At 39.3% G+C, this 27,854-nt stretch overlaps 2 protein-coding genes across 2 annotated transcripts in view; one reads left to right on the plus strand and one right to left on the minus strand.

The window, feature by feature from the left end:
• The first annotated feature begins 3,789 nt into the window (after positions 1-3,789).
• LOC113645658 overlaps positions 3,790-27,854 on the plus strand; it is a 37,814-nt gene continuing 13,749 nt past the window's right edge. The window contains exons 1-8 of the mRNA XM_027151384.2: positions 3,790-4,063; positions 6,457-6,547; positions 12,724-13,082; positions 20,688-23,781; positions 23,877-23,921; positions 24,693-24,811; positions 26,393-26,543; positions 27,415-27,551. Of these exons, the coding sequence (XP_027007185.2) occupies positions 3,945-4,063; positions 6,457-6,547; positions 12,724-13,082; positions 20,688-23,781; positions 23,877-23,921; positions 24,693-24,811; positions 26,393-26,543; positions 27,415-27,551 (4,115 nt within the window). The 5' untranslated portion in view covers positions 3,790-3,944. The remainder of the gene's footprint in view (positions 4,064-6,456; positions 6,548-12,723; positions 13,083-20,687; positions 23,782-23,876; positions 23,922-24,692; positions 24,812-26,392; positions 26,544-27,414; positions 27,552-27,854) is intronic.
• riox2 (ribosomal oxygenase 2) overlaps positions 18,272-27,854 on the minus strand; it is a 31,372-nt gene continuing 21,789 nt past the window's right edge. Inside the window, exon 11 of the mRNA XM_027151392.2 lies at positions 18,272-18,412. Within this exon, the coding sequence (XP_027007193.2) occupies positions 18,287-18,412 (126 nt within the window). The 3' untranslated portion in view covers positions 18,272-18,286. The remainder of the gene's footprint in view (positions 18,413-27,854) is intronic.

The following is a 27,854-nucleotide window of genomic DNA, read 5'->3' on the forward strand; positions in this document are numbered from 1 at the left end:
GCCAACTCTCTCATGGGACTAATAGTTCCTACTCAGTTAGGTGGCCCTTGGACCCCGCGCTCTTACTGATGGCAGACATATGGCTTCCGGCTCGATGTATGTTGTACTACAGATGTCAGTGTTTTTATTCCTTTTTGTATGCACATATGCATTTGCTCTCACAATGATAATACGAGGTATTTTATTTTCTCCAGCCTTTAATTGCTTGCTGCTGATGATGTTGATGATGATGATGTACATGTTGAAAAGGGGAATGCTATAATGTTTTAATTTATCTAAGCAATGCAACTGAATGTTGATCAGTCTGGAAATTCATACTCATATACTTACATACATATTTACTTCTATACATTCTTCCTGATGTAAGTAGTAATTAGATCCTTTGTATTACATTGCGTTTTTAAAAGTACAATTTGTGGAAAGACTGAGTAGAAAACATAACCAGATTTTTTTTATTCCCCTCTCTTTAGTGATTTAATCCCATGCTTATGTCTCTTAGGAATCTGTGAAATTTTCTCTTTAAAAGATATGAACTCAGATCTCAATGTATTTGTTATTAATTTAGCTATTATAGTTATTAGCCTAAATGACTACCAAGTGTATAATAATATACAGAAGCAAATGCAATGAAATAGGATTGGTTTAAAAAAGACATCTGATGTTTTTACTAAATATGTTTTAACATATTTGCCTAATCATATATTATCTATAACAATATTTGACATGCTGGTTTATAGACCCAGGCTAAAAACCCAGTTCCATGTGTCCTGCCTCAAACATCAACAGAAAATTCCACTAAAATCTAAAACAGCAAACAGGGAGAGTGGATAAACATGATATGTCGAATAAATGTGTGTGTACGTGTTGTCTTGCTGAGTTTGCAATGAAACCCTCGGATAGAAAGTAGGCACTGGAGCACAGCAGTGATAAAGGACAGCATTGGCTCAGACTCCTTTTCCTTCAGTTAAACGTGTTTCCTATGAATCTCCCCTAGAAAAAATAAGCACACTGCGGCTCTGGCTGTACTGAGAACAAGCCTCGCATTAAGATTTATTAAGGTTAAAATAAACAGATAATTTACTTACACTGTTCTGTTTCCTTTGCCTGTTAGTGGGGGAACAGGAATAGCTTTCAGATTCAGCTTTGTATTAATAAATGTTATAAATGCCCCTGTAATTAAAGCCATTCTTTTTATCCCCTGCAAATCAACAACAATGTTTTATTTCAGAAGATGTCTGTTTAAAATTATAGCTATTATCTGTGTTGGATCTGTGCAATGTTACAAGCTCCCATTTTCCATTTTGAAAGAGCCTTACAGACGTGGAGAATGCTGAAGCCTCTTAGTCCATACTCGCAGTCCCTTACACCCCAGTGACCTGCACAATTACAGGGTAATTAGTTAAACAAGCTCACATTTACTCAAATTAGAAGCCTTTTGTTCAAAGGTGAGTATAGACTTAAAAGCTTCTGCCTTATTTTGTTTGCATAGAATTCCTCACAAGTTGTACTTTTGGTATTTGCACTTGATCGTAATGTATCGCAACCAAAAAATGCAAGTGGAAAAACAAATAAAAAAACAATTTTTTTTACAAAAATTTTTTTGTAAAAAGGCAAAAAAGTAAATCTTGCAGAAAACTGGTTGTATAAGAGTGCAGACCACTTTAACTTATACCCTTCAAAAGTAAATAAAGTACTGTTTTTGTCTTTTTGTAAAAGAAACTCACAATATTTTGTTCAGGAAATTCGATTCCATTGTTTCATGCAAAAAACCCATGCTGAAATTATCAAATTGTGAGAAAATCTCCTGTGCACGGTCCCCTTCAAACATTCCACAAGATTTGTGTAGGATTTATATCTGGGCTCTTAAATCCACACCATGATGCTGCCCTCTCCATGCTTCATTGTGGCATTCTTTGGGTGATAAATTGTCGTATTATTGTGCCACACATTGTCCTATCACATTATAACACATTTGGTAGCAAAAATGTTTGCAGGTTTGGATGAAAGGGCTTCTGTCTAGCCTTCTTAACCCTCAGCCCAGAAATGTGCAGAACACAAGGAATTATTGTCACATGCAGGGAGTGAGCAATACTTGCCAGATATTCCTTCAGCTTCCTTTATATACTGCCATAGATCTTTAGGTTGGTGTTTCAGGACTGAGCCCAATTCCATGCCCTGCAATCAAAGGGTGGGCAACCAGCTTATTGTACTTTTTTATTATTTCACATTAAAGGTAGAAAATGACCTGACGTGATTTCTCTCTCTCTCTCTCTCTCTCTCTCTCTCTCTCTCTCTCTCTCTCTCTCTCTCTCTCTCTCTCTCTCATGTTCATGTAACCTGCCTGTGCATATATAAATTATTTACTGGAAAACATGCTTATACTGACTCTAAACTAACCTAACTTACACTTTTAATTGGAAATTTTCTTGTCTTAATATTTAAAGTACATTGTTTAAATCATGTAGCATTTTTAAGACAACATGCACCTAAAAATGTGTTTTAATGAATTCATTCATTTTTAAAATTCCTTCACTCACTCTCTCACTCTCACTCATTTTCTGCCGCTTATCCGAACTACTTCGGGTCACGGGGAGCCTGTGCCTATCTCAGGCGTCATCGGGCATCAAGGCAAAATTCCTTCATTCATCTTCAATAAATGAGTTATTCTGTTCGGTGTTGTGGTGAATCCAGAACGCATCCTAGAATAGGATATTGGGATACTGGGAATATATACTGGGAATACTATGATTTTAGGAGGTGGGAGGAACCAGAGATGGATACTGTGATTGACACAACTCTCTGTATCACCATGCTGTCCACTACAGAAAAATATTATTGACATTCATTTACTATTTAAGATTTATTTATCATCGTACCAAAGTACACAATCATACCATAGTGTAAACATGCAATATCAGTATAATGGTGTCTAGTGGAGGTCTTAGACAGTTAATAACCTTATAAATGACCATGGCAGTGTTTCAGCAGTAAGCAGCAGAGGGAGCCAGTGCATTAGAGATGATGTGTCTGACCCACAAACTGCAGAACAGATGCATTATACCTTGGCAGCTGACAACTGATCTGTCTCAGGTATGAGCATGAGGCTGGAAGCTTGTGAGACAGTCCTTAAATAACATGGAAAGGTTCTTCACCTCTAAATGGCCTCCAATTGCATTACAGAAGAAATAAGCTCCCTCTTAGTCAATTCCATTGCCTTATTATGTAATATAACACTAGCAGAATGTATGTAGTGTCTGTCTTCCTGACTTATTCTGTCAGGACACAGTGGTTTCTTGTGAGAAACAAACAAATAAACAAACAAACAAACAAACAAACAAACAAACAAACAAACAAAGACCACACTTGACCATGCATATGCTAATATAAAGACTTTAGAAATGCATTTTCCCCCATGTAATGTTCTATAATGTGTCTTTAAATACAAAGGGTATTTAAACCCATAAACTATTTCAGCTTAAAGTTTTACTCCACACAATAAAATGCACATTAGGTTAAAGCTAAATCAGAAATTTTAGTGCTATCATGCCTAAGTAATATTAATGGGATAAAAAACAACAACAACAACTGAACCTTTTCTTAACATTGTGTGGAGTTACTTTGTAGCTGACTCCTCCCTCACTTCCTCTAAAAGTCTACGGCTACGTCCTGAACAGCATACTAGCTTACTAAATAGTATGTCTAGAGTGTAGGTATAGTGTTAGTTACTGTACTACTTTACGTCTACTACTCTAGTATGCGCTTCAGGACGCAGCCTCTGTCTGGATGCAACACCACGCCGACACAGTGGAAGCAAGTCCAGCTAATGAAAACGCCCGTAGACCGCGTTTTGAGAGCGTTAAACATGGGACTGAAGTTTTAAAGTAGTACTTTTTATTGTGGTTATATTTTTATACTCACGTGTCGTTGGGTTCTTTGGACTAGAAATGGCCGGATTGAAAAGACAGCGGTCGTGGCATGAAGACTTCCCGAGGAACTTTTTGAGATTGTTTTCAAAAAATAAACCAGGAGAACAAGACAAAACAGAGCCGGAGTGTGAACACAGGTGAGCTCTTTTAGCTTGGCAAAGGCTTCTAAAGTGATTAACTGAGGGGAAGAACTGTTTTTGTTTGTGTGACAGCCCTACAACGTGTGTGTGTGTGTGTGTGTGTGTGTTTATATATGTATGTATGTGTATGTATGTGTGTGTGTGTGTGCGTGCGTGTGTGCGCGTGCGCGTGCGAGAAAATGTGTGTGTATATACAGTATGTGTGTGTTTGTATGTATGTATGTATGTATGTATGTATGTGTGTGTGTGTGTGTGTGTATGTATGTGTGTGTTTTAATGTAACTACAAGGCTAAGAGAGTCTGAGTTCTGTTACTTCCTCCTGCATCAGTTTGTACATTGTTAATTACTTTACTTAATTAATTAAGTGCTTTACTGTGTCGACATACTAACATTCCTAAACTAAGAGCAGTCACATGAGAGGAAGCTGTACAAGAGACACAATACAAAGCGTTTTGGGGCTAGAGCAGGTACATGAGCAGGGGAAAGTGCTCTGTCTGCTGGGTAACTCAATACTGTGTCTCACCACTGAAGGGTGGGTCAGTTAGCATTGTCACTGCTTGTATTGCATCCTTTAACACTCACTCCTGTGTCTGCCTGATGGGGATCACAAGGAACCTGACACTCACATTTCCATTTCACATTACATTTATTTATTTATTAATATATCTTGGACGATTTTGTCTAAATTGACTTCCAAGTTTTAGCATTTAGTCCAGTTTAGGATGTAATGGAAGTTTCTCTAGACAGATGTTTCAAAGTACAAAGTACAGCTTTTATTTAGATATTAATTATTATTATTTATTGAAATATTAATCAATTCTTTTATAAAGATTTAATGCTCAGAATATTATATATGTATGTGCAGTACGTATATATAAAATTAAATCATTCGTTCCTCCCACAATTTTAAATTTTAATTTATTAACTAAAATTGCTCCTGTACATTTTCAAGGTATTAAAATTGTTTACTGTTTGCTTGATGACTCCATATTTTTAATGAACAATTTATTAACAACATGAACTCAGTTGACAACATTAATTTGCTCTTTTTGTCTTTTACTGCAAGTTTACTTCTTGATACTTGGCCATCCTAATTTCTATTTGAATTCCTGAAATAAAGAGAATGTAGAAAGTACATAGGCATACATTCTTTAAATTAACTAATTAACAACTTAAATGAACAAATCACCTTTCACTGGCGTCGACCAAATCACATCTTTTGTGGCAGATTGCCAAATTAGCAGAGATAATCAAGCAATTAACAAGCTAATGTTATTGGACAAAAAATATGTACAAAGTAAATTAGGCCTGGAAAATAGGATGTCCTCATTTAACGAAGCGACACATGCATAAGCTGATATTTTAAATGATTTCTTGTAAATTCACATAAATACAATAACCATATAATAATAATTATAATTCACTGACTAGCACCCGCCAGTGAATCAGTTGACTAAAATCAAAACCCATAAATGTTGCATATATCAGAGACCCGTTAGATTTTTTGGGGCTTTGTTCATTTAAAATATGGGGCTGTACAGGAAAGCACTCCAAACTGAGATTCTTCAAAAAGATCTTCAGTTCCTCATAGAGCAATGTTTCCCCCCTGACTCTGTGTTGTGGCATTTCTCAAATCCACAAAAGTCATTGCTCTGTACATAACATGAAAGTGCAGAGAATTTTTGTTCCTGTGGTCCCTAAGCTATTTTGCATTATTCATGCAATTTTATTGTTCAAATCTCTTTAGCTTGTTCTGTGGCTTAAAAGTTTTATTTATTTATTTTATTTTTACACTTACATAAGTAGGAGTTACAAATGATTCATTTGCTCATTTATTCATTTGTCTGTTTCATTCTTTACTTCTTCATTGGTTTGTTTTCTTTGCTTCTCCTGGTTGGAGATTGTTGTGGCAAAAGAGTGAGAAGGTCAGTAATGTGACTTCTGTATCTCCCGTGATAGATTCTGACTCCTTCTGGGGGATCCCCAGCTGATCCAATATCAACTAGTAGCAGGTTCTGGACTCACCCCTGACATCACAACCTAAGTTTTGACTTAAGGTCAACACTAAATGCACTCATACAGTGACCAGATTTTGCAAAATAATGATCCTGATACCCTGTACTCCTGCAGTCCTCCTGTGAGGCTGAGGAGACCCTGTGGTCCCATGTTATTTTGATTTCCATGCAACACCAAAGATTCATGTAAACCACACAATCAAGACTGTCCAGTGCATTCAAACATCTCTACTGTGGTTACCAGGTATATCTGGTCGATACCCTTAGTGACTATTCCAACTATTCGTGGCTTTGGCCATATTTCAAATGCTGGAGTTCTGCCGTTTGTATGATTTTCTCATTGCTATATGTCTTCTCTCCTCTTGGCGTTGTAGTGAGATACTTGAAGATGATGGCACTACCAGCCAGTCCTATGACTCAAGTCTGACACCTGAACCTTTCCTAAATACATCACCTGGAGCACAGGTAAAGTATGACAGAGTCTTGTATTATGGGTTGTTTTGGAATGCAGACCTTTTGTATGATTGAGAGATGTGTGTGAGTACATCTACAAACAGTTCGTTCACAAAGTGTATTTTTTTCAGCTTTTTCCAATACAGCTATCTCTTTATAATCGTTCTCAGAATGCTTTACTGTTAATGAGGTGGGCATGTCTAACTGTCAGAGCACTCCCACTCCAAAATCATTTGGCCACTAGAGATTTAAAGTGAACGTGTTCTACAACCCGTCGTCCCCTATAAAAATGTCTGAAGCAAAAATAGATTGCGGTTCATCCCCAAAGTATTCAGAGTGCTTCATTTTCCCACATTTTATGTTACAGCCTTATTTCAAAATAGATTAAATGTATTATTTTCCTCAAAGTTCTACAAACAATATCCAATAAAAACAATGTGAAAAGTTTGAAAATTTATTATAAATAAAAAACGGAAAAAAAAACAAATCACATGTACATAATTATTCAAAGCCTTATGCTCAGTGCTTTGTTGAAGCACCTTTGGCAGTAATTACGGCCTCAAGTTTTTTTGTGTATGATTCTACAAGCTTGCCACAGTTTCTCCCATTCTTCTTTGTGGGACCTCTCAAGCCCCATCAGGTCAAGTGCACAAAAATTTTCAGATCTCTCCAGAGATGTTCAATTGGGTTCTGGGCTCTGGATGGGCCACTCAAGGACATTCACAGAGTTGTCCTGTAGCCACTCCTTAGTTATCTTGGCTGTGTGCTTAGGGTCTTTGTCCTGTTGGAAGATGAACCTTCACCCTAGTCTGAGGTCCAGAGCACTCTGGAGCAGGTTTACATAGAAAATGACTCTGTACATTGCTGCAATCATATTTCCCTCGATCCTGACTTGTCTCCCAGTTCCTGCTGCTAAAGAACATCCCCACAGCATGTTGCTGCCATCATCATTCTTCACTGTATGGTATCGTCCAAGTGATGAACTATTCAGTCCATGGTCTGGGAGACCTTCATGTGTCTTTTGGCAAAATTTGAAATCATGTGCCTTTTACTGAGGAGTGACTTCCGTCTGGCCACTCTGTCATACAGGCCTGATTGGTGGAGTGCTGCAGAGATTGGTTGTACTTCCAGAAGTTTCTCCACAGAGAAATGCTGGAGCTCTTTCCGAGTGACCATCGGGTTCTTGGACACCTCCTTGACTAAGGCTCTTCTTCCCTGATCGCTCAGTTTGACAAGGTGTCCCAATCTGGAAAGAGTTCTGGTGGTTCCAAACGTCTTCTATTTACAGATGATAGAGGCCACTATGCTCATTGGGACCTTCAATGATGCAGAGATTTTTCTGTACCCTTCCCCAGATCTGTCCCTTGATACACTTCTGTCTCAGAGGTCTACAGACAATTCCTTGGCCTTCATGGCTTGGTTTGTGCTCTGACATGCACTGTTAACTGTGGGACCTTATATAGACAGGTGTGTGCCTTTCCAGATTTACCACAGGTGGACTCCAATCAAGTTGTAGAAACGGCTCAAGGATGATAGGATGCACCTGAGCTCACTTTTGAGTGTCCTGGCAAACTATGGGACTGAATACTTATGTACATGTGGTGTTTGTTTTATTTATTTATTTATCTATTTATTTATTTATTTAAATTTGCAAAGATTTCAAACAAACTTCTTGATATTATAGGGTATTGTTTGTGGAATTTTGAGGAAAATAATGAATTTAATCCATTTTGGAATTAGGCTGTAACATCACAAAATGTAGAAAAAAGTGAAGCGCTTTGAATACTTGCCTGATGCACCGTATACTGTATAAGGCAAAAAACAAAAAGCTAAATTAAACTTTTTTGAACAACACATTTTAAACAGTTTTATTCAGTTATTAAATAATAATTGCATCTGAAAAATATTTTGTACAATTTAATAATTAATATTTGGTTTACAGAGTTCATTTTATTTGAAACCTTTGGCACCAGATGAACTTCTTGCAATGATTTGGTATCACTTTTTCTAAATTCATGCATGCTTTGAGTCAGTTTGCTTCTCCCCCTGGTATTAGTTCATTTTAGTTTAGTTTATCTTATTCAGTTAAAACAATGTGGAAAACTAACCAGGACAATCATATGTACTTTTTGAACATCCCTTTGCAGTGATTGTCCCACCTTTGCTGCTATAACAGCCTCTATTGTTTTCTGAAGGTTTTTCACTTGGTTTTGGAACATGGCTGTGGGGATTCGTGCTCATTCATCCACAAAAGCAGTTGTGAGGTTATTTAGTGATGTTTGGTGAGGAGGCCTGCATGTAGTCAATGTTTCAGTTCCTTCTCAAGGTTTCCAGTTAGGTGGAGGTCAGGGTTCTGTGCAGGACACTCAAGTTTTATGCAACACCTTTGGTAAATCATGACCTCCCATGCTTAAAGCATACATCTTCTTCTTTTTTGACTTCTGTTCACAAGGCGTTTAAGACAAACAAGTGAAGCTTTATGTTTTTGTTGTTGGATGGGCTGTTAAATTTGTTTTGCAGTCCCGCTTGAATTCTTTGAAATTTTCATGTGTTCTAAATTTGTGTGCAAATGATTACATAAAACACAGCTCTGGGGCATCTTAGAAGCTTGGGACGCATTCCTTTTAAATCCCAGTGTTTATCTGTGGGTTAGACGGTTAATTTTTGAGAGCAAACTCTTGCAAATGAAGTAACAAGGAACTCCTGTTGCTTTTGCATCCATGCCTATTATTTGCAAGTCCATAATTAGAAAACTTAATTGTACACAGGAGCGGTTCTTGGATTTCATCTTTAGGGGGTTTTAGCCCTCAGTGAGAATTTAAAACAGAAGAGTTTTTTTATTATATATTATATGACTACATAGTAATCCAAAAGTTATGGTATTATTATTTAAAATGGCAAAAGTGGACACCAAAATTTTATGCATGATGTAATGATGCCAGTCTTGATTCAAATCAGTTCATGTATGTGTGTATTCTCTACAAACAGTTTGTTCAATGAATGCAGTCATTAATAAACTAATATTCACAAGACAAAGACCAAATCAATAAATGTTATTTTTATTTAGTATTGAATGGATTGTTTGCATTAATATTTTGTTTGTGCTACAACTCTGGTAATAAGAATAGTGACATTTCACTGCTTTTTGGTTGCCCTCTTTGCGGTTTTCCACCGATTAACGTTATAGATAAATGCCTTTAGCTCTGACTGCGTGTGCACGCATTCAAATAAAGCAGACAGCTGAAGACGCTCTTTTGAAAGACTACAATGCACGTGCATAAAAGCAAAGTAAAAAAATCGCTCTTGGATCAAACTAATAAATAATTTTCTTTCCCATCAACGACATGTCCTGCATGTAACGTAATTTTTCTTGTTTATTTATGAAAGTTGATTGTATTGATTGTACAGTTCTAAAACTAATCATATTTTAGTGTTTGTGTGTATGAATGAGGTAGGGATAGAAAGTCAATGGCTTGAATGTATAAGGTGCAATGTGCCTGGAATATTTGCCACATAGATGTGTTTGTTGAGCTTTAATTCATCACCCAGATACAAGATTTCACAGATCACTGGTTAGTCCTGACTACTAGCAGCTGCTTAAATCTTTTCTTACACGTCAGCTTTTCAGTTCGACACGACAAATAAACATTAACTCTTAGCAGTAAATAATAAACTACAGCCTGCATTGAATCATGTTCCATTTCTTACCCAATTTGACTTTGGTTTTTCTGATGATTAACTTGGTGAGGATTTCACACTCTTTCCCAGGGTGACTTACATCTGAGACAGGATCTAATCCTGAGCAGCTGCCAGCTTTGCTTAACAGCTCAGTGGTGGTTTTCTGACAGTACTGGGATTTGAGCTCACAATGTTACTACGATCATCTGCTCAGAGCTGTATCCACAGTGTCCCCACAGCAGGCAGCGATATTGAGGTCTTGTACCTGGTTTTCGGAGTTGTTTTTTAAACACTCTTCCTCTCGGCACAGACAGCTTGCTATGTGGGCCAGCATCAGCCTGTGTCTGATTTTCCTCCACGGGTTTTGTGTCAGCAGAACAAACAGCCTGTGAATGTGCTCATCAGCGCTAAGGCCACACGAAACTTGCTCTCCTTCCTCTTCAGCTTCCTGGCGAGCTTCCTGCAGCACTCAATGTGGAAACGGGGGAGTGGCGCAGCTTGCACAGGACATCGGGGTTGTTGTTCAGGTGCTATGTGGATTAGGTGTAGAAAAGATCATGAGCCAATATGTGCAACAATGCTGTGTAAAGACTCAAACAATGCCCCCATTTTTGTTCCTTATGTTCTCGTACATGACCTCATACTGCTATCTTACGTTTTTAATGACTAGGATATTTTATTGAATAGGAACTAGGGCCTCTTGACTGTAGACCTATTCTGTGTGCTCACAGGGAAACAGCTGCCTGAAGTACCCAAAATATGCTAAGCTTCAAATCTCATCGGATTAGAAAGCGTTTTGCTTGTTGTTGGAATTCTCCTGAGACATGTACTAGCATGAAATGAGGAAGGCTAAGCAATAATTTACATTCCCTTGGCATGTAGATTTTTTTTTTATAACCATCTAAAAATAAACATTATTTTTCATTCCTCTGAGTAGCACAGTGCTGAATCTAAGCTGGATCTGTATTATTAATTGTATTCTAAAAGTCGACACAATGCTGATAAAATTTTTTGCAGATTTCTTTTTTTTTTTTTTTGGTGTTAGAAAATGAGACCGGTTTAAATTATGCCAGAACCTCCTTTACTAACTTTTGGACATCCCAAGATAAAAAATCTGACAAGTGTGCCTGCCAAGAGACCCATGATAACCTTCAATGAGTTACATTTACATTTACAGCATTTAGCAGATGCCCATATCCAGGGCGACTTACATTTTATCTCATTTTTATACAACTGAGCAATTGATGGTTAAGGGCCTTGCTCAGGGGCCCAGCAGTGGCAGTTTGGTGGACGTAGGAATCGAACTTGCATCCTTCCGATTGGTAGCCCAACACCTTAACCACTAGGCTACCACAGGTTCTAAGGAACATTGTAGGAACATCAAGAATATCTGGGTATTACCAGTTGCTCTCTGAATGTAAAAATATTTTCACACACAAAAAAACCCCATCCAAGCCCGTTTTAATAATATGTGTTAGAGTCTGATTAGCCCAAGGTAGAGCATAATTCTGAAAGATGTGTAGAGACAATATTTCTGCTTCTCTCCAGCTGGGACTAAGGCAAGATGGAAGGAAGCTTGGAAAGCTCCAAAAACCAAGCTGTTTATACATAAATCCTGTAGGTGTGTGTTAGACCAGGGGTGTCCAATATTAACTGCAAAGGGCCGGTGTGGGTGCAGGTTTTCAGACCAATTAAGCATAAGACACACCTGAGTCTACTGGTAGCCAAGCTCGAGTGATTAAACATGTGGAATCAGACGTGGCTCCTGCTTGATTGGATTGAAAACCTGCTTCCACAACCTGCCTTTTTCTGATAGCATTGCACACCCCTGGTGTTAGTTAGACTGTCTATTATCTTCCAGCACGATAACAACCCAGAGGAGCACAAATTCAAGCATCATTATGATCAGCATTATGGAATGGCCCAGCTCTAAATCTTATTGAGAGAGGTATACAAACTTACCCATAGTTACTCTGTGGTACCTGAAATCATTGGGTAATATTTTTTTCTAGAAGCTCAGCCAGATCAGGTGGTTTTGTTCAAGTAAAGGAAGTGGTCATAAATTTGACCTCAGTAGTCTATTAAAAGCTACGGGACTTTAACAGCTATATGCGGCGTAAAACATCGGCACCAACGATGACCGTTCTTATTGAATCATGGATTATTCAAATATTTTATCAGAATGCTACCAATGTAACAACTGATTAGAAATTATGGCAAGCTCATTCTAAAACCTTCTCTGCTATATGGACCTGAAAGAGTTAACATTGCAGTGGGCAGGACTGGTGGGTGAGGGGAAGGAAGGGGAGGGGGGGGAGGGTGAACATGCTGCTGTCTCAGTTCCATTTGCAGTATAGAAGCAGTGGAGGCTGGAACAGTGCAGCCCGAGAGAGCCAATGAGGTGCTTTCAGCGATCACCGCTAATCACACTACCGGCTAAATGCTAGACCCAGAAAATCTTATACCTTTCCTTTTTTTCTTGCTCTCTCTGTTTCTCTTGCAACATTAAGGCACTGGAGCACCCGGAACAGGACGGTGCACTGGAGGGAGACGGTGTGTGTGATCACGAGGGCAGTGTTCAGGGGGATGCGGAGAGTGACCCTCCTACCATCACCCCCCTTGCCTCTGAGCCCTGTTCTCCACTGCCCCCTGTAGACAGCTTCTTCAGGCGCTTGGGCAGCCTGTTTCTTTTCACTCGAGTTCAGCCCGGAGAAGAGGACACACAGCATGCAGTAAAGAAAGATGCAGAGACAAATGTGGAAGAAGAAGAGCACACACAGTCACTGAGGCTTCACGAGGTGTCTCCGTGTACTGCAGATCCAGAGGTTAAAGCCACAATTCAAGCTGAGCAAGATGTTCAAGACACACAGTGAGTATGACCTTATACATGGCTGCATGCCTGTGATGTGTGTGACTGATGGAGAGAGAGAGAGAGAGAGAGAGAGAGAGAGAGAGAGGAAGCAAGAGATGAAGTTTCTCCAAAGCACTGTGACCCTCTTAAGCTTTTCTTATGGCTACTGTCAATTGTTCAAAAAAATCTGATTGTTCTTTTTCTGGCAGCTGTACTGAGTTTGTAATTAAGTTGTGTACCAATGGAACAAATCGGTGGGGTAAGAGGAAAGTTACAGACCTCTCAAAAAGAATTGGTATTACAAGCAAGTTAAGGAAGCACTTTTTAGTAGTTGTAGATTAACACTGTCCTCGCCTTGGTTAATCTACTCTGGCAAATATCAAGATGTGAGAGATTGTGAGAAGTCTCAACAGGTATCTGCAGTGGACAGATTGCTACCTTTCATAACATTTTTGTGTGACCGTAGATGAAAAAGCCTGAAGGAAAGCGTCTCAAAGGAATGATAGCTGGTTAGATTCGTCACAGTTATTGCTAAAATAAACAATACACAGTTGCACAGAAATACAGTGGTGGTCAGATGAGACATGAGGAAAATTGTAGCTGCACACATACAGTACTGGTATTGTGTAAGCTGTGTCAAGCAGTAGCTAATGCTGCTATAGCATACATATTCTGTACAGCATAGCAAACAGAAAAGCACTTGTCTCTCCTCACTCTGTATATATTTTATCCAGTTGCACTTTCTACATATCACAACTGACCATGTGTCAAGAACACTGAGCTCAGCACGCAAAAGTTAATGTTGATGTTAAATGAACCCTTAGTTACCTTAGTTAACAGTGGCGTAAGTTGGCTGGCTATAATTACAGTAGCCATCTAATTTATAATTGAACAACTAAAATATCTTGCCTATTAATTGGAAAAAATAAACTAGCCAACTTAAATAGAATTTCTAGAGATGTAATGTGTCAATGCTAGAGTTTGGGAGAAAAATCTACTTTATAATATAATGTTGCTGAGAGGTTTTGAATTATTTTGGCAATGCTATTATATTGTCTCACAGTCAGTAATGTGTTTGCGGTGTTGATTCAGACAGGAAATTTGTCCTCATACATCATACACCAGGTCAGTTAGTCTCAGTCTCAGTAAGGGTGCCATGTTGTAAGTTTTTTTATCTAGATAGGTTGAAATACTCATATTCATCTTTAGCTCCACATTATGTACCAATGTATTCACTGTATAGGAGAAATAAAACCTTGGCCTTGCAGTTCCAATCCTTTGGCAGGATACGTGTTTCAAACATTATCGTGCTCCATCGGAAGAAGTCCAGCTACGCAGTGACTGATCGGAAACAGAGCCATTCAGGTGTGAGAGAGATCTTTGGAGTATAAACAGACCAAACAGGAGAGAGACTGAAAGAGTCCTGAATTATATTATAAGAGGAAAAAATGATTCAGGAATGTTGGCATTTTAACGTTTGTCTGGCTGAACAGGTAAGGGGTTTACTTAATGATGAATGAATTAATGACGATGGTCAGATGACTTAGGAGTTTGAAGTTTGAGTTACAAGATTACTTGTGAGCGACAAATAAGTCACAGGATCTGACTTGCAGTCGAATGGTCAGATATAAGTTCAAGGGATGAACAAAGGGCATGTTCATTAACACGGGAATGTATTTTGTTTACTACTGGTTTCCATTAGAGAATATTGCAGGTGAGTACAAACAGAAAATAATTGCAGGAGTGGCCAGGATTGGTCACTTCCTTCCAGTGTTGTAATGTAACGGAGTACAAATACTTCGTTACCGTACTTAAGTAGAAATTTCACGTATCTGTACTTTACTTCGCTATTTAAATTTTATGTCAACTTTTACTATACTACATTTCCTAGATAAAATGTATACTTTTACTCCGCTATATTTCCACTAAGCATCTTCGTTACTCGTTACTACAAAATAAAATCAGCAGAAATGTGTGCGACTGCAGATTGCATTACGCTTCGCGCACACTATTTCAGCGTAATGTTGCCAAAGTAGGAGGAAGCAAAACTGAAACCACGGAGGACCTTCCGTTATTGTAGATGACCACCCTGACGATAGTGGTGAACAGGGTGAAGAAGATAACGTTATACACCGGTGGCCGTATTTCCAAGAAATGTTTCTGTACATTGGAATGAAAGATTCTTCCTACCTGATGAAGTGCCTCTTATGCCTACTGAAAATCAAATGAAATTTTACTTTTTACTTTTACTTCAAATACTTAAGTACATTAAATATCAGAAAATTACTTTTGGTACTTAAGTACAGTAAATATCAGATACTTTAAGACTTTTACTTGAGTAATATTCTAAAAGGTAACTTTCGCTTTTTTAAAGTCTTTTTCTAGTACAATACTTGTACTTTTACTCAAGTATTGCTTTCTAATACTTTATACAACACCGCTTCCTTCGGGGATAGAAAAGGAGTGGGAATAACAGTTCTGTGCATATCTGTCGGTTGTATCATAACCCATTATGAAGTCATGATAATAGACCAGTGATAACAGGAAGCGAGTTTCTCTGTAATTTTGTATTTCAAACTATTACTAGGTGATGGTGAGTGATTCAAACCCTTTATTTACATGACCTGTGATTTTTTCAGTTCAGTTTAGCTAGCTTGCTAACCCCGTCTTGTTCATCTGAACAATTTCTGACAGAGAAGAGAACATGAAGCACAGATTAGAAAGAAAGATTTTTTATCATGTAGTATTGAATAAAACTTCACTGAAACAAAGGTCATGCAGGCCCGTGAGTCTGATTAAAGGAAGAAATAAAGATGATTTCACATCCTTGCTGTGCTTTTGGACAAACAATAAACTCTCAGGACTAATCTGAATTCCCAGCGGTGAATGGAATATTTTTTGCTCCAAATCCTGCTCATGGTCCTGATTCTTGATCTGAGTCTGTAAAGAACATTTGGCTGTGGAAGGCACTTCACCTAGAGTCACATTCCATTCCAGTAGCTAAAACCTGCAAGCAATAAGCATACGAGGATCTAAAATCCCAAACACTATTAGCATCAAAGCCATTTGAGCTGTGCGAGATGGATCACAGACCTAACTAGAAACATAGGGCGCTGCAGGCCTCCGAGCTTTAGTGAGTATGTAAATGTGTATATATGCGTGTCTATTATCCAAGAACATTCCCCATGTCATGTGATAACATCTGTTTGATGTGCGATGATGTCATGTTTCTGGCAGAACAAACACTTTACAGAACTGCTTTTCATTTGTGAAGCACAGACAAGACTGAAAAGTATACAAACCCACCCAGACAGAGAGAAAATGTACCAAATGGGAAACAAGTAGGGTGGTTGGCTCACATGTCTCAGTTATGCCCTTAAGAAGAGAGAGAGGAAGAAGACAACGACAGCATGTTTACATGTTGCAGGAGCTGGTTACAGTCTTATCCCATGCTGAAGCCACTACACTGTAAACACAGCTGTGCACTTGTTTATTTCACACCTCACTAATATGGGATATGTTTCTTTTTACAGACAAAATAAAAGACAATTAGTCTACACAGTAATTACAGTGGATATAAAAAGTCTACATACCCTGTTAAAATAGCAGGGTTTTGTGATTGTAAAAAATGAAAGCAAGATCAAAGATATCAGCTTGTGTTCCAGCTTTAATAGGTATTATAGAAGCCAACAAAATGGTGAATAATAGAGAAATAAATGAAAATATCCTGCACACCTTTTAACTACAGGGCGCTTGGCTGCTCAGAATTGACCAATCCCATTTAAACTCAGATTTAAAAGTAATTATCACACCCCTGCCATCAGCTAAGTGATTCTGATTACAAAGTGACATTACAAAGAACAGGACGTTCCTCCAAAACTGACAAAAGTACAAGACGAAAACTTAACAGGGAGGCTGCGTCAATATCTTTCAAGAAAATAAATTGCCAAAACATATATCCAATCACAGGAAAGCAATGTGACAACGTGTTCTGGTCTGTTTTATCACCCATTGAACCCCATACCTACATGGTGAAGTATGGTGGTGGAAGCATCATACTATGGAACTGCTTCTTTTGGCTGCAGTCATACAGTTACACAAAAACAACCCAAAGAACAAATTCAAGTATACAAATAAATGACTTTTGATGATGATGATGATGATGATTAGCAATTGCTTGCAATTTGAAAGAGTTGAAGCATTTTTGCTAGGAATAGAACAACATTGCCAAATCAACATGTGCTTCATTGTTAGACTTTTAAAAGACTACATTTACTTTATTAAAGTAAATGTGTCAGCAACGTATTAATTAAAATACTTTAAAAAGGCACTTCAACTCTACCTTCTTTCAGCTTTATCCGCATATAAGGTCTCAGCATGTAAGGTCATCAGATTAATCACATAATGCTGGCTGTAAAGATTACAGCTCTGACAGTAATCTACTTGATGAAAATGAATTCTCTACATTAATCTCATCCAGCATCCTGTTATTAAATAAGTCTTTACTTCCTGCTGTGTACACACTTTTGGGCAGTTCTCTCTCTTTTGCATCCTTGTTGTGAGATTTCAAGACAGTAAATGTACAGTAGGTGTCCTGGGAATGGTGCACATGTACACGTGAATCTGTCTCGGTAGAAATCTCTCGCACCCAGAGGAAAACAAACATAAGCAAGGGCCTCAAGAAGTGCTCATTACCCAGAAGTCCCTCATGGGATGTGAATATGGCTCAGGAATAATCTGATCGCAATGCTGAAATAATCATCACAGAGAAACATTTGGTCTTATCAGTATTCTTTCTCGCTTGGTGTTTGGGAGCATGATTTGGTGATCTATCTTTAGACACAGCATCATTTAATCATGCTTGGAGAAGCCTGAATGCCTCCATTTTCTTGTACATGCTCAGATTACGTCAAGTGCTCTGCAAGAAAAACGCACCTCCTTGACTGTTCTCTGGTGAGTTCTTCAGGGAGAGGCATCTGAGCCAAATGGTGTGTGAGAACACAAAGACTCCTCAGAACTCCTGAGTGTTACACAAGGTGTGCTCTGAGTGTATGATTGTGTGAATATGCCTAAGTGTTTGGTCCTTGACAGTAGGAACAAAGGAAGAGAAAGGAAAAGAGCCTTGAGTCCGAGTGAAGAAAGTAAGAGTGGGAGAGAAGTTGAAGCTGATTTCTGCTCTGCTACTGAAATAGGCCAAAGAGAGCTTCTATTCATAGTTGCAATTAACTATAGGTACTTAACGTACATACCGAAAAAGATGACGATAGCAAGCCAGGAGGAGGTCTTTTTACCTGAATCACCGATGTTGGTGAATGTCGGTAGTGTGTGGCGTTGTATCCAAAAATCTCCTGCGGCATAAGAGCGGAAAATAATTAGATTTGATTGTGAGAGCAAAGTGATTCAGACTAAAATTACAGAGATAGAATTACTTTGACTGAGGTAGAAGTGCTTCTGAGTGCAGAGCCACGCACCAATAAAGAGCAGAGACAGCACTGCATAGCAAGCAGGCCACTCCAGCGAAGAATCTTATCCATAATATTTTGTGCACATTGCATGGACAAGACTGGTTGAACAGTGCAAATTGTGGATTATTAATTGAGTGACCTGTAGAATGTGGGTTTTAGTCCTTTTTTTTAAACCCAGTTTTGTCTGAACTGATAGTATATGCTTTTATAAGCTTTTGCCTTGTCTGCAGATTGTTTTGTCACAATGAGCAAGACAGGCCATCTGCTTCTGTTCTGTGTCTGGCCACTTGTCTCCTTTTATACTGCAATGTCAGTTTACTGTTCTATATATACCTTAAAATAAATAAATAAAAATACCCTATTCATAACTTGATTGTTTTTTATCTTTCTGAGAAGAACAAGTGACAGTTTAAACTGGTGGGCTATTTAAACAAGGTTTTGTAGGTTTAGGTCTAGGTATAGCATTAATTATGTCCGTGGAAAGTCATAGTGCATCTGTGTGTGTGTGTGTGTGTGTGTGTGTGTGTGTGTGTGTGTGTGTGTGTGTGTGTGTGTGTGCCTGCATGTGTGCACGCACGGTAGTGTAGTTACCCATGGAGGTATACCAGTCCCTCTATACAGTTGAATGGACAGGCACAGGGCCCCAGATAAACCTTGTGTGGAATTTGAAACTCCCTGTCTCTCTCTCTCCCCCTGTCTGAGTATTGATGACTCATGGTATGGTGATGAGGATAAAATTATGGCCCATATGCGCCTTATGTTCCATATGGTCTATAACCCCCACTGGTGCCTTGATGTAGATGGTTTTTGGCTTAATGACAGAAACAAGAGAAAATCTGTGCCTAAAAAATAGAACTGACTTCTAAATGGAGCTGCACTCTCATTATCTCACTGTCGTTTTAGCTTCTATCTCATCAGGTTCAGGAGAAAAAGACTGTAAAGCATTGTAGCTTATAAAACTTTCAAATATGTTTTTTTTTTAATCTGAAAATAGTTTTAGATAGACGTACAATTTTTGGTTGCTAGTTAGCATGAATCCAGGTTGAGTTTTGCTCAGACCCGACTGTGGGCTTCAGGCACTGTCGAGAGAGCCTCACTGCACGGCTTGCTAGGAATAGTCTGAAGAGTGACAGTGTGCCAGCTCTGTTCTGTTCTGTTCTGTTCCGCTCTCTTTCTTTTTTTCTTTCTTTCTTTCTTTCTCATACACACGCATTCTCATTCCTGCATGAAATGATGTGTATTTTTAGCATGTCTCTTCTGAGCTTTATTATTATTGGTGGTGTTATTTTAAAGTACTGAGATTTTGAGTTAAATTCAGTATTGTCTTTTATAATGAAAACACGTGTCTTTCATTTATGAACGTGCCTAGACTACTTTCTAGCAATTTTACTGTTACCGTGTGTCGTTTGCAATTCTATGACAGAATGCACATCTTGCTCTATTGAAAGCCAGCTGTATAATTGTTTTAAAATAGATAGAGAATAAGGTGTCAATATGAAGCAGCACGATCCTTTAGAGAGGTTTGTTTACACCGGTGAACCATTCACTCAGAAATCAAGGACTTGAAGCTCTTAGAAAAGCTTTTTTATGCTTTTCAGTCTTGTGTAGGACGGTCAATATTTTCATGTCGATGAGTTATAAAAAAGTCCTCATAAAAATAAAAACCTTTAATCCTGTTAAGGAACTGTGTTAAATCTGTGAGGTAAAGCTGTATTCGGAGTGCCTCAGTACCATGCCCCTGGGAAGAATGGGGTTTTGTTTAGCAGCTGGTTATAAATGATTAATGAAAACTGTTCTTGAACTGCTGTTTGAGTAGGTGCTATTACACATCAGTTGTTGGACATGCAGTGGAGAACCTGCTAAAAACAGTGGTTGTGTATAGAGCTTGGTGTCAACACCAAATGAGTCATACTGGGTGTTCTGATGCTGCTTTCCTCAGCTATGATTCTACATTTGTTTTATTCTTGTTTAATGACCAGTAGACTGAATTTATTAATGTTACAGCTCTTAGTGCTTTTAGATATGACTTCCATATATCCTTATTTCACAGTAAACCAAATTGAACCAGTTCATACCTTTTGTCAATATCATAAAACCAATGATTGCACCTTGGTCAGATTTGTATAGTCTTAACTGTTGTCCTTGCCTTCTTTCACAGGCTGCAGGAGGAGGTTTTGGCTGAAGAGGATGGGAATACAGTAAGAGAAAGCTTGTCTGCTACTGTGGAAGAAGAGAACACGGAACCAGAAGAAGTGCAGGAACGGCGCCGTGCTCTGGCATGCCCCCCGGTGGTGACACATGTGACATACCGTGGCCTTAGGAAGATCAGGAAGATGCAGAGGAACCAGGAAGTTCGACTCCACTCCCCAATCTCAGAGGGAGAGGAGGGGCATTGCGAGGTTGATGTGGGTCTGGCTGCTTCAGAAGAAGACACAGAGCAGAATGAGGCAAAAACAGGCAGCCATGTCGTAACTTCCCCCCCAGAGATCCATTCAGGACAGCCTAACCCAAAAACATTCTTATCTTCAAATAGTGTTCGCTCTGATCATCAAATATATGCTTCAGTGGGTGCTTCCACTGTAACCTTTAACACTTGCAGTACAGCAAAGACCGATGAAATGCACAGCGCCCTGAGCTCAAGTGCCTTACACTCAAATACCAAGGCTGATATAAATTATTTAGAATTTAATCCAATGGTATCAGGTCAGATGCTGTGTGCTGATGAAAATAGTCTCTGTAGGTCTACTGTTTTAGAGTCAGTTATTGATGGGGAAGCTAATAACTTGGAGCCATCAGAGTCTGAATCTTTGCCTCTGACAATGGAATCAGACCTTGAGGCATGTCTACAGTCAGAGTCTCACTATACTGATGAGCTGATGCTTCATTTTTTAGCTGAAACCCCAGATACACCCCAAATGCAGCCGCCCAACACAAATACTGCCACAAACTTAAACACTCATTTTGCTAAAATTAACACTGCCTCCAACATGCACACAAACCTCAGTGGTTTGAAAATTGCTCCTGATTTCTGCCCAGATAGCCAGCTGTCTAGTTCTGGCCTAGAAGGATGGGACCATAAAGAAACTCAAGCCCCCAAGTTATCATCTGTAGCAGAAATATCAGGACATGCTGCCTGGCAGGCAGAGTTCATCATGGATGATGAAGACACACAGCAGCTGCGTGGAGATAGAGAGACACTACAAGTGGAGTCCAAAAAGATAGTAGAAATCATTCTCACAAATGCTCTGGCTGCCCTGGAGAGGATTGACATTTCTGAACGTGAAAAAGAGGCTCTATCAAGAGATGAGTTTATTGAAGGTATGGAGAATCTAATTTTTATGGATGCAAAGGAGAGCATGGATGGAGCAGCCAGCTTGGGACAGGCATTAAGAGAACATTTACCTGTTCATGGTGATGGAAATCCTCACTCAACTATCTCAGATGGGACTTTAAGCAGCAGGATGCAGGCAGATGGGAGTCGGTCCACTCCCTCCTCAGGCTACGAGTCCATTGCTGGTTCAGACACAGACATCCGGAACAGCGGGTCTATTAGTGCTGATATTACCTCCACTTGTGGACTATTCAGCATGCAGGAACTCAAAGAGGAAGCAGTGAACGGATGTTGCCCACATGAGCTGGAGCTGTGTATAGAAAGGAATTCTGCCTCTCAAAATCATAGACAGGACTCTCTGCATCACAATGTTTTACTGCTTGGGGTAAATCCTGTAGAGATGGTAGAACCTGCCAAAACTGAGACAAACAATGAACAATTACCAAAATATGTTCTTAGTGATAGCAATATAACATCTGTACAGCCAACCGCATGTGGGGGTTTATGTGAGGTAAACAAAGGACAGGCACAGGGTGTTGTGGACGAGTGCATTTGTTTTTTACAGAAAATGAATGACACAGGGCTTCAGTATTCAGCCAAAGACAATCCAGAAAGCAATAATCATGCTCATGCATTGTACTTGAACTCAGGTGATGTATCTACAATCATTAATGCTGTGGAATCAAGCGAGCTTGAGGGTATTAGAAAAAGCTTATCTCAAGTTAAACCAGATTCCATACAGCTAGCTGAAAATATTGTAGTTCCATTAAAAGATTCCCCTAAAAAAGATGACAAACCAAATCTGTTAGTGGTCCAAAGCCATGCATTTGACATCATCTCAGAACCTCATCTGATCGGCTGTGAGAAGCCTATATTGGCTGATCAGGATATACAAAGCATAGATACACAAGGGTCATCAACCTGTGCAGGCATAGGGGAGCTACGCTTAGTCCCAGATGTTGGATCTTTAGCTTATGAGGTTGAACGGGGACTGGACAGTGAGCTCCAGGTGGAGAGGAAGGTCTCTGCTGGTGTACAACCTCTTTGGTTGCCCAGTTCGGACACATCAGTTGATTTCGGTGATGATCTTGAGTGTTTCCGAGCAGTTAAAGTCACTGTTAATGATGACCAGAGCCAGGAAGATGATACACTAAATTCAGATTCAGTAGGATTAAGCCTGGACGGGGCAGCTGGCAAGCTGGCAGCCTTTCCTGTCTCATCTAGGCCGCACTTGGATCTCCCTGGCACCTTTGCCATCATCAGTGAGGAAGAGGAGACTGATACAGTGTTCGTGAATGACACAGGGCCTCTACTGAGTCCAAGTACACGGCGGGTTAAGATATACCCCTTTTCACTTTCCCCAATATACGAGGAAGACAGTGGAAGAGATGATGCCTCACGGGATGATGGGCTGCATGTGCCCCCCGCCACAGAGGAAGAGCAGCGAAGTGAGGAACATCAAGCTTCTTCCATCCTTTCGCTTTTGCAGTCTGTCAGTGAGAGGCTGCAATCATCCACCTTTAGCAGCTCTGAGACAGAGGATATGGAAGACAGGCCAGATGAACCAGAGTACCCACAGTGTTTTGCCAGACCTCTTTGGGATCGCTATGATGATGATACCATTGATGGAGAGTCAGGCTTGCTGCTACATCAACAGCTCACTTGGACAACTTTCCTCAGAACACAAGCTCCAAACGATGAGGGTTCTCCTCCAAACCTTAGTCCACAACAGAAAACCAGTGACTCACAGGGTGGAGATGTGGGGGAGAAGGATTGCGAAACAACTCTGACCAGTGCTTTAAGGACCTCCCATACTCCGTTTTATCAGTATTTGAAATCCAATGTAGTGCCATCACTTGCCACAGAGACACTAGAGAGTAAAGCTTTTCCTAATAGCGAAAGTTCAACTGCTAATTCTGTGGTAAGAATGTTGTACAAGTTTTAGTGTTTTATTGTTTACAATTCATGCAGTTGTGAGTGTCTAAGTTTGAGGAAGTTTCTTACTTGGCTCAACAGGTAAAGATGGGCGGGTTTGGGAAAGTCAGTCCACGACCTACTTTGGTAAGGGCTCTGTAACTTCTTCCATTCATGCTCTGTATTATTCTCACATCGAACTCTTTCTTCCTAAATGCTTATCCCATTGTATGATAAAGAAGTGTGTTATTTTTTCATAATGAAATTACACGTGACTTCATATTCAAGACTACATTCCATTATGAGGATTTCAACTAGAGGATTACATCCTTTGCAGCGATTTAAGCCATCTGATAGAAAGTGCTCTATCAGATGGCTTAATCGCTTCAAAGCCTTGCATTGTCACAGATTTAATCCCTGTTTCATGACTGATTATTCACTGCAGTCCAACAATATTAGACATCTTATTGATTTACCTTTAACTACTATTCAGTCATTTACTGTGCCAAATACAGATTCTTTCTCTAGATACAATAGCTGCAAAAACAGAACAGAGAGATTTACATATGAACTTTATTTAATGTGTGAATAAATAAGCATGTAACTATAACAAAATCGCCACACAATTGATTTTTCCCTACAACCGAACATGATTGAAATTTCTAATGCTAAAAGGGATCAAATTTGTCTCCTTAAATCTGGCGTTTAGATGCTTCTTGGGTGATTAGCTGACATATTATCTCATTTAAGTGTTAAACATTGGCTGTATTGTCTGTTTTCAATTGGTTCTGATGCTATTATTGAAAAAGCTAAAAATTGCAAAAAGAAAGTATATAGTACCCCACTGTTTCCTAATGAGGGATTTCTAATGACTGCATACTGACGATGAATCTTTCATGGCCATGCCTAATGACGCAGCTGCACATCTACGAGGGTCTGGCACCATATGGGAAAAGGATTGAGATCTGTCGGGACATGGAGGACGTGAAGGGAATTTTGTTTCCCCAAGAAGCCACAATCCAAGCCCAGAGAGGGTGGTAAGGATATTTATTGAACCTTTGGTTAATGTATGACAGTAAAAGTAATCAGGATGGGTTTAAGGAGTAAACGGGCTTCAAACTAAAGTAAGTGCAGTATGACTTTTAGAAATCTCTCCTTAATATACGAACAGTTCTGTAAATCTATTGCAGAAGCACTGCCAGCCAGCTGCCAGTGTGTACTAAATCTCCATTTTAAATTTTATTTGCTCTGTCTTTTTGCTTCTGGCTGCCGTTTGCTACAAGTATGTGTAATTTAACATAGGTCTACAGTTAACTTATAGTCATTGTAAGCTGAGAGTGTAGGCGTATGCGTATAAGTGTGCGAACGTGTGCATCTCAGTGTTTTATGGTTCTTTGATAATGTTGTGTCTCTATTCTCTCTGGGTTGTTCTGTATGTTATACATGTGTAGAGAACTGAACCACACTGAGCAGTAGTTAGATATTATGCAGTGGTTCCTCATCAATGGGTGCACTTTCTGTGTTTATCTCTTCTGCTTTCTTCTGTTCTGAGCCCAACAGTTTTTCCGTCAGTCTCCTTTTCAGAAGATGAAATGCTACTCAATATGGTTATGGTCTGGTTTTGGTGCTGGTTAGTCTAATCCCTTACACAAATCGTGTCTTGTGTTAGCAGTGTGAATTGTGTCATTGCTGCATGATGATTTTTGTAAACATGAGTTTATAACAACATTTTAACTAACTACCAAAATACCGTTACCCCTAAAACTATATGAGCCCTTTCAGATGGTTGATTTTATGGCATATGAAATGCTAGTTATAGAGTGTTTGGTGGTTGCTGAATCTCTTTGGCAGTTAGTCTCTGTAAGAGTCCATCTAATCCTTTCTTTCAAGCAAGCTTTTGTTGAGCCGGCTTTGCTGGCTGTAGATGTGTGGTTCAGCGGGAAATCGGATAGGAGCTAAAAACTGTATTCTAGCACTTAGTGGACTTTCATTCAAATTTGATTTACTGGCTGTGATTCTGATTATTGATCATGCCACAGGCCAAGCAAGGAGCAAGAGAGCGTTGCAGTACCCTTTTCACACAAATCCTTCCGTCTGGATCGATGAGATGATTCCTGCTGTGTCACAGCAGCGAGCAATACTTTGATGGATTATTAATGTGGGAGTCACTAGATCACCATGGCCTTCTTCAAGTTGGAGCTTTACTTAACCATCATACTTCATAGCATTTTAGCTCAAACTGAATCAGGTTGAATCAAAAGTTGTTGGTTTGTAGTCACTTTGTCAATCCTCTAAGTCATGCAGCAAAGCTTATTGTACTAAAAGGAATGAGAGAGAGAGAGAGAGAGAGAGAGAGAGAGAGAAGCAGAAAAGCTAGGAAAGGTAATTTTAGCTCCTTTTTCTGCCATTACTAAACTAGCTTGTCAGTCTCTCTGGACTGACAATGAAAGCTAGCAGGGGAGGGTGCTAACTAAAGGCACTGCAACAGAAGGAGCGGTTTAGTCCCTGTGGAAATGTCCTTGGAGCTGTTTGTGTATCATTATGGGCGATATCTTGGTTGCTGTTGTATCTTTTGTGTGATGAGTTATGGAAGTACAGACTGTTTGTGTGTGCCGCAGCTGGCTGCTGTATGTGGAACAGAGATACCAGGGGTCTTGCATCCTGCTTGAGGAGGGACAGACTATACAGACCAGTGGAGAGACAAGAGCGAAAGATGGCTCCCCTGCTCCTGCCACCTTGTCTGTTGGCTCCATTAGAAGAGCAGTGAAGGTATATCTGTCTAAACTTCCTCTATCTCTGTCTATATCTGACTCTTATATCCCAATGGTCTTCTAATGCACCTGACACACATTTCCTGTCTAGCCAAAAACAATTTTTTTTTTTTTTTTTAATTGACTGCAAAGAAACAAGTCAAAAGAATTGAGTTGGAGAGATGAGTGTAGTGTTTCTGTTGTAGCATTTCAGGGTATTCTGCTGCTTGGTGGCTGAGAGAATTTGTGAAATATTGGTGCTTCTGCTTAAATGCAGTGAAACCAGGGCAAGATAATAATGTATTACATGATGGACAATGATGCTGGCGCTATAATGAATTATTCACCCCAGCATGTTGTTAATTGCACACCATAAAATAACTTACAGTAGCATAAAACTCAAAATCAGGTCACTAGATCTAGACCTGGGGACTTGGAGTGAGACACAGCTGGTGATTTCCTTACATTAAAGGAACCATAAACCTAAATTAGCAGGCGAGGTGTCTTTCGACAGGATGTGCAGTCTTGAAAAAAGAAAGTACACCTTCCTTCAGTTCTGTGGTTTTATTTAACTGCACCATCAATTATGCGGTCTTCACCAACTCCTCTAAACAAACTAATAACCTCAAGTGTCAAAAAATCATAATAGATTTTAGTATGTAGTGTCCCAAAAAATAAAATATTCATAAACCAGGTGGGATAAAACAAAATAAGTGCACCCTGTATTTCTGTAACATGTAGAACTGCCCTTAACAACGGTAAATAGAAGTAAACCTTTTCTGTAGAAGTCTCTCATAACATGTGCACTGCCCAACACAAGAACATCATATCATTTACTAATTTAAATGATCTCACAAGACAAGGCTTGGCATTTTTTTTGTTGTCCCTAGGATGATGCTGTTCCAGAGATTCATCTCAATTTAGAGAATATTAAGAAGACTGAGGCGGTTTGTCTTCACTCTGAAGCTGACGACATAGGTGCACATGTACCTGTCCACCTGTCTGACCTCAGTGTGTGCTCCGGATGGTAAGTCGTGGCTCATACTTGATGTATGACCTTGCAGTAGCAACGTGAACAGCATACTTTCCTGCATACTTTATGTACTTCTGTGGCATTGAAGCAACTTCCGCATACTTATCAGGTTTTTAAATGTAAAATATTTAATAGTTTCATAAAGCGATTTAACTCACAGACGAGTTTTGTTTCTTTGTAAAAAAAAACAAAAAAAAGCCTCCCGTTGTTATTGTGACCGTCGTCATGAGTTGCATTTTAGTTATATTCAAAAAGTATTCAGAAAACTGGTGTGCGATTCATGAGAGGTTTTTAAAA

The sequence above is a fragment of the Tachysurus fulvidraco genome, chromosome 20 (assembly GCF_022655615.1).
Source record: "Tachysurus fulvidraco isolate hzauxx_2018 chromosome 20, HZAU_PFXX_2.0, whole genome shotgun sequence".
NCBI lineage: Eukaryota > Metazoa > Chordata > Actinopteri > Siluriformes > Bagridae > Tachysurus > Tachysurus fulvidraco.